Below are 7,267 nucleotides of genomic sequence, written 5' to 3'. Positions count from 1 at the left end.
CGCGTTTTACACTAGTTATACACTCTCACTGCCCTCTAAACTTGTGGGGTTTATATTTTTTTTCCGGCAGTTCTAATAAAAACACGTCTGCATGCGACGGAACCGATTGCGAAGCACGTGATGTAATATGAAATTGAATATTTATTTATTACCAAGATCATTCACAGTCACTACTTTGTGTTTAGCCTTTGCAGTCTGTCAGCACTGACTGCACGCCGCCGCGAAGGCAGGTAGAAACACATGAAACACTTGAAACACTTTTTCGAACCTTTTTCTTGTGCACTGTGTTCACGGCACATACAATATTTCTTGTGCCCATCAGCCACTGTTTTGCTTATATGTATCAGTAGTACTGGGTTGTACGCTGTATGCTTAGTGGTTGTACGCACAGTGTTTTTAAGAGTGAGTGCACTATTGCGGCTCTCTGACACACATACTTAACAGCTCACGCGTCATAACCAGAGCTCCCAAAATATGCTCAACCAAAATTTCACAATCTGTCTGCTCACTGAAATAACAGGGAAATATTATACAGACTCGCTCACTCTCTGAACAGAACACCTCAAACTGATTTCACTCATGTTTTCTGTTTTATGTTGATCGGTGAGCGAACACACGAAGCGCTCTTGCGACAATAGTTTGAAAGGGATATTTTTGCTCGGCGCTCTTTAACTGAGCCTCGGCAAGTGAGCAAAAACGATTTGCGTTCAAGAACAAAGTGTTTTTTCTGTACTTGCTGGGACGTTAATGCGTAGGAATATACATATCAGAGAACGGCAGTGTGAGTGTGCCCACCCCCCGACAATTTTGCATAAGCCTTTACAAGCCTTTTGCTTGGATAAACACAAAGTCCCAAAAATGTATGTGAAAAAACGCAAAATAAGGGCTGTCTGTACTGGCACCCGCGCTGACGCGACAGCGGGTAGCGAAAATTATATAATTTTTTATACTAATGCAAGCGCGCAACACACATACATGCGCAAAAGACACTCTCACCGATTTAAAGTGTCTCGAGTGAGCGCGTACATATACAGAGCGACAAGAAACTCTCACTGATTGAGCAAAGAGCACGCTGAGTAAAAACAGGGGTGAAGTGTCTTCTTGATCCCGTTTTCAAATGTGTCTGCGAGCAACAGTTCTTTTTAGGACTTTTTGCAAAAAGAGAACACTACTTGCGAGCTCTGGTCATAACATATTTTCGATGTACTGACATTTTCATCGGCGCCTGCGGTGCAGGCATGGTTCGTCAGAAATCGTACACCGCTGTATGTATGGTAAAATCAAATATGAATATTTCCGAAGCTGAGATATTTTTCCGTTACATATTTTGGGCGTACATTTTTTACTTATACTACTTAACATCGATATCTTTTTTAAGCTTTTTTGTGTAAAACATAGTCTCGAATTTATAAATTCGAGAAAAGTTTAAAGATATTTATTAAAGTCTTTAAAATATGTTTATTAAATTAGTTTTTTCACTAAAAATAATAAATATACAATGTTTATTGCATTAACCATTATTTAAAATTCACGTATTTTTCATATTTAGTGCGTAGCAGGGCAAACTAATTTTCTCCTATGCTTTACCTTCTACCAAGCAAAAGAAACTGTTGCCCACGTAGACACCTTGCATTTCATAACTTACATACTATTCTTATAATTGAAATTGCCTATTAATAAAACATATGGATTGGTAAGAAAAAGCTTAACTTATTTGATATGGTTTTTGCTGATTGTGTACATACAATAAGCATTACATTTATTATTTAGTACAATAGATAATAATAAAAAATTGATTCTAGGAATATGATAAAGTAGAGTGAGAAGCATAATATAAACATGCCGATATTCTTAATCTGTCGAAAAAATATATTAATTTATATTGTCAGATTTACTTAAAATTTTCTACATCACTTCTCTAATTCGTCCAAGTTGAATAACTGATTGGATACGAGAATCGTCCACGAAAATTTCCTTTTGCTAGTTGATTCCCACTAAAATCACTATAGTCGTCAGATTCTTCCGTCTCTTCTTTGAATATACTTTTAAGTGAACCAGGAAATGGTGTTGCCATTTCAGAACTATACAAACTTTCAACATCCTCTTCACTGTTTTCAAATGGATCTACAGCTACATAGGAGACTGAAAAACCTTTCATATGAACGGAGCTATCAGTCTTAAAACGTACTAGTAACGAATCTGTTAAAGAGATTATGTCTTGGGGGAGCTGCATAATAAATTGTGATGAATGTATAAATAAATCATATGTCCAATAGAATTTCACTTACCAAATTACCACAGTATTGTCCATACATTGGTCCACTAATGTCTTCCATGCCTGAGAACACTTGAACATAGTCGTATGTACAATTCTCGCTGCTCTCAATATCAAAGGTAAGAAAAAGCAACTGTACATTACTATTGGGTGGAGCTTGTATTGTCCACTCACAATCCATATTGTCATCATAATCTAAATTGCTAAAGCGTGCGTGGGAGTAAAACTGCTGCACATTGCTTGAAGCACGCAGATAGCCACCGCAAGCTAAAAGAACAACAAAAATGTTAGCATTACATTTTATTTATTTATTCTTCACACCCACAAGTGGAATGCAAGGCCGTAAATCCATTCATTTGCTTGTTTTTGTCCGTCTTCAGAGCCATGTATAGCTGATTTGATGTTGATGATATAGGATAAGGTATTTTGTCGCCACAAAAACGTCCCAACAAAGAACTTAGCTCAGATTCACCATCATATATAGCTACATTATCATAAGCGCATTCCTAATAAAAAATATACGTTAGTTACCACATTAAAGTCCTGCTTACACTGTACCTGATGTGATTCCACATTGAATTCATTAAAAATTAGCTTAATACGATGTCCCGGCGTTGTTGAAAAGTGCCAGACACAATCGGCATTAGGCGGATAATTATCCGGATAGCTCGGACTGTAGATACTTCCGAAAGAGCTGGATATTTCATATTTGCACTCGCCCTCTTTGCAGTCATGTCCATTCTCATGCAGCGAGTATCCATTGTGGCAGAAGCATAAGTAAGAACCAATTGTATTACGACACTCGTGCTGACATCCGCCGTTGTTGACAGCACATTCATCAATGTCCGTGAAAAATACGGCCGCGAATCCAGAACGCTGTATTGACTTATCCGAGTGAAACTCAACACGTAGAGCATTGCTATCTGATGTAATCGTGGGTGGTATTGAGGTACCACAGTACGTACCCATTCGCTTCAATCGATTTTCAGTTAATTTCGAATATATTGTCACTGAATCGTAGCCACAATCTGATTGCTGGTGCTCCGTACCCTCCAAATCGAAATGTGTAAAGTTTAATGAGATCTTATGCTTCGGCGGTGCAATAATTTCCCAAATGCACTCTTTAAGTATTGGATACATTTCCGGAAATGAGGGCGAGGTAATTGTGCCATTGGGATATTCAATGAGGCCACCACAAGCATCTTATAATAAAAGCCATTATTAGAATTTTACCTTACGGGCCATACAGCATGAGAAATAACAACACACTCGCACATATTTGTGAACTAAGAATTAGCAGGAGCAAATTGATTCCGTTCCTAAACAAGTTAGTTTAAATGTATTCCTCAACATTATAATTTTCTTTAAAACATGTTAAACATTTAGAAGTATCTGTGCAACACGTCACTCTCTACTATATAATTTTATTATTGTAAGTTATATTTCAACCAACAAAAAAATTTTGCTATATAAAAACTGGACATGGGTGCCCTCGAAATCATTTTTGAATTTAAGTTTTACTCTTTCATTTCAGCGATGAAATTTCTTATCACTCTGACATTTTGTAAAAAAATGAAAAAGGGTATTATGAAATTGTGCAAATGTATGTAACAGGGAGAAGGAGGCGTGGCAGATCCCACAAAGTATATATATTCTTGATCAGCAACAGACACACTGAATCGATGTAGCCATGTCCGTCTGTCCGTCCGTCCGCCTGTATGAGTACGTATATCTTAGCAACTATAAGAGCTAGAGCAACCAAGCTTGGTATGCCCCTCCCCCGCAAGTCGAAACAAAAAATTAAACCCAATATTAAGCAATTAAAAAATTTAAAAATGTAAAATAAATCACATAATCTAATTTTCAATATAGACAGCGGGGTGCGGTTGCTGACGCACCATACAGCCGTCGCTGCTAACGCTACAGCGAAAACGAGCTGTGACGCGTTGCCTGTTGTGTGTATGTGTTTGTGAGTGCGTCGGTGTGTTTGCTGCGATGCTCTAGTTTTTCTCTGAACCATTTCTACTAACTATAGCAACAAAAGATTATTAATCTGTTTCTTAATTAATTTGATTTGAATGATTGAATTTGATTTGATTTTGTATAGCTAATATATAAATTTATATTTATTGCAAATTGAAATGAAGAAATTTAAGTAATATGATCTTCATCATTTCCGTTTAAAGTGTCTTAACTTTCTTGGTGTCTTAGGCCTGTTGAAATTTTCAAGCCATTTTCTAGTTCAATTGTATCATCCTTCCAAAATGGCTTTGCTGTTATGCCGTTACCTATTTTTGTGCGTCAAGCTAATTGTACTGATTTGGTTAATAAACTAGCAGCTGAAATTCGCGAAAATAAATTTTATGTATCATGACCATGTACCATTATGATCCTTAAAAGGGCACATAAAACACTGCGACAAACGTAACAAATACCTTAAGCCCAAAAAAAAAAAAAAATACCTATACTTATACTAACTCAAAAGCAAAGCCAAAAACTACATGTAGGTGTGAAACGATTCGAACCAACAGTTTTATTGTTGAACTTCAGGCTTTGAATTCAACATTGCTTCCAATAAAAATCAATCAGTTGCCGAGTGGAATTAAAGCAACCCAAATAACTATAACAAATACAATGGTAGCTGTACAACTACGCAGGAAGCTATGCGCAATCAGAATATTCTCCTGGAATTTCTAATCTTACTAAATAGCCCCTTTAAAAATCATTGTGGAATGTGAAAGGCATTTCACAGCTCACAGCTCTTCCAGTTTCTCGATCAACATGACATTCACGACATGCTTATATCAGAGACTCGCCTAACAAACAAAAATTGTGATAAATCATCCAGATAAGAAACTCATGGAGGTAATGACATTCTGATTAAGTGTAGCTCACATCTCAGCAATATGAAAGGAAGGCAACTATGTAACGCTATGCCACGAAACACGATTGACTTTATTTCTCCAAGCAGTCTAAGTTATTCTTCAAACTCAAAAAAGCAACCCAACATGATTTATTTTGCTGTTACAAGAAGAGTTTTAACTAACTAACTTCTAACACAAATTGGCTTAAATACATGAAAATATATAAGTTCCCACATTGATGGCTGCGCAAACATCTATAAAGATGACATAAATAGCTCAGTTGAAGAATTTGTGTCTATAATATCACTTGATACAAAGCTACAATATAAAAGCTGAATAATGAAATATGAGTCGCAATTCCAGACATTGAGAACTGATAGATAACCTGCCTCGAAAAAATTATGAAAAGTCCTAGAGGATGAGAGAAACCAAGCTCAAAAATACTGTATGGAGCAGATCTCTTCAAACATCAAATAGAACCGTGGAAAACCAACTGTGAAGTATGTCTAATAAACCTCATCCAGCAACAAATAGCTTTGTTCTCACACCAATCAACAATCTTAAAGTACCACGCCTATCATCTTCAAAGCAGAAGAAACACAAAAAAAGCACCAGGCCCGATTTTATCACTCCTAAAATTATCATAAGACTGCCGAGTTTTGCAATATATTCATGATCATAAACCAGAGCTCGCAAGAAGTGGTCCCTTTTTGCAAAAAGTCCCAAAAAGAACTGTTGCTGCGCATTGTTTGCCAAGATTTGAGAGACAGATAGGCTAGATTGAGGAAAAAAATAAGCTGGAATAAGCTAGACACTAAGATTTGTGTCAAAACGTCAGCAAAATCAAAAAAAAAAAAAAAAAAAAGGCCGCTGTTGAAATTTTAAGCGTCGAAAATTCATTTAAAATTCGATAGTTAAAAGTAAAACTCAGCGCCTGCAAATTTCATACAATTATGAAGAAAATTTACCAAAATTAAAATAAGCTAAGAGAAAATTAAAATAAGCTAGATTTCAGGCTATAAGCTATTTGCTACATTTATAAGCTTTTCTATTTTGAAATATGCTAGAACTAGCCTGAAATATGCTAAACTGGCAACACTGGTTGCTCGCTCAAAAAGACACTTCACCCCTGTTTTTACTCAGCGTGCTCTTTGCTCAATCAGTGAGAGTTTCTTGTTGCTCTCTATATGTACGCGCTCACTCGAGACACTTTAAACCGGTGAGAGTGTCTTTTGCGCATGTATGTGTGTTGCGCGCTTGCATTAGTATAAAAAATTATATAATTTTCGCTACCTGCTGTCGCGTCAGCGCGGCTGCCAGAACAGACAGCCCTTTTTTCTCATACATTTTTCACATACATTTCATGCCGTTCTCTGATATGTATATTCCTACGCATTAACGTCCCAGCAAGTGACCATTTCTATCTCTATCACCCTTTCACGCTTTGCATATCATGAAATAAAGCAACAACAAAGCACTAATGAAGCAACAACAGAAAAGACACTTTGCGCAAATCGTTTTTGCTTACTTGCCGAGGCTCTGTTGAAGAGCTCCGAGCAAAAATATCCCTTTCAAACTGTTGTCGCAAGAGCGCTTCGTGTGTTCTCTCACCGATCAACATAAAACAGAAAACACGAGTGAAATCAGTTTGAAGTGTTCTGTTCAGAGAGTGAGCGAGTCTGTATAATATTTCCCTGTTATTTCAGTGAGCAGACAGCTTGTGAAATTTTGGTTGAGCATATTTTGGGAGCTCTGTCATAAACTCATCAATATATGCGTATTTTTTGGTATTGAATATTATATTATTTATTAATCAAAAAATAAATAAATGAATAATAATCAAAAATGCGTAAACTATACACGTTGCTAACATTTATTTTATTAGCCGCCAAAATACGTTTCTCTTACTGTCTATACAACTTCTTGACTTAATAAATATTATATTTATAACAAAATTAGCCGTCAAAATTGATTACTACTCAAATGCTGCTTTATAAGATAATAAAGCCATAAAATAAATAAATTAATAAAATAAATGCGAGCAACCACTCGCGTGACAGAATTTCTTGGGACTTACTCGAGTAATTTTAGGTGTAGGTAATTTCTTCCCATTCTCTGATGTAATGAA

The 7,267-nt window shown here is 36.2% G+C and overlaps 1 protein-coding gene across 6 annotated transcripts in view; it reads right to left on the bottom strand.

Moving 5' to 3' along the window:
* Positions 1 to 1,754: 1,754 nt before the first annotated feature.
* LOC108602829 (dorsal-ventral patterning protein tolloid) overlaps positions 1,755 to 7,267 on the bottom strand; it is a 48,000-nt gene continuing 42,487 nt past the window's right edge. For 2 of the 6 annotated variants that reach the window (XM_017991063.2, XM_017991065.2), the window contains 4 exons: positions 2,834 to 3,477; positions 2,601 to 2,781; positions 2,289 to 2,542; positions 1,802 to 2,227 (listed from right to left, as the gene is read on the bottom strand). In XM_017991063.2, coding sequence (XP_017846552.1) covers positions 1,919 to 2,227; positions 2,289 to 2,542; positions 2,601 to 2,781; positions 2,834 to 3,477 — 1,388 coding nt within the window. In that variant the 3' untranslated portion in view covers positions 1,802 to 1,918. Of the gene's footprint in view, positions 2,228 to 2,288; positions 2,543 to 2,600; positions 2,782 to 2,833; positions 3,478 to 7,267 lie in introns of all 6 variants that reach the window. The other 4 variants (XM_017991069.2, XM_017991068.2, XM_017991064.1 and 1 more) reach the window with 3 other exon arrangements.

The sequence above is a fragment of the Drosophila busckii genome, chromosome 2R, assembly GCF_011750605.1.
Source record: "Drosophila busckii strain San Diego stock center, stock number 13000-0081.31 chromosome 2R, ASM1175060v1, whole genome shotgun sequence".
NCBI lineage: Eukaryota > Metazoa > Arthropoda > Insecta > Diptera > Drosophilidae > Drosophila > Drosophila busckii.
The sequence above is the reverse complement of the archived record's forward strand: the minus strand, read 5'-3'. Positions and strand labels throughout refer to the sequence as shown.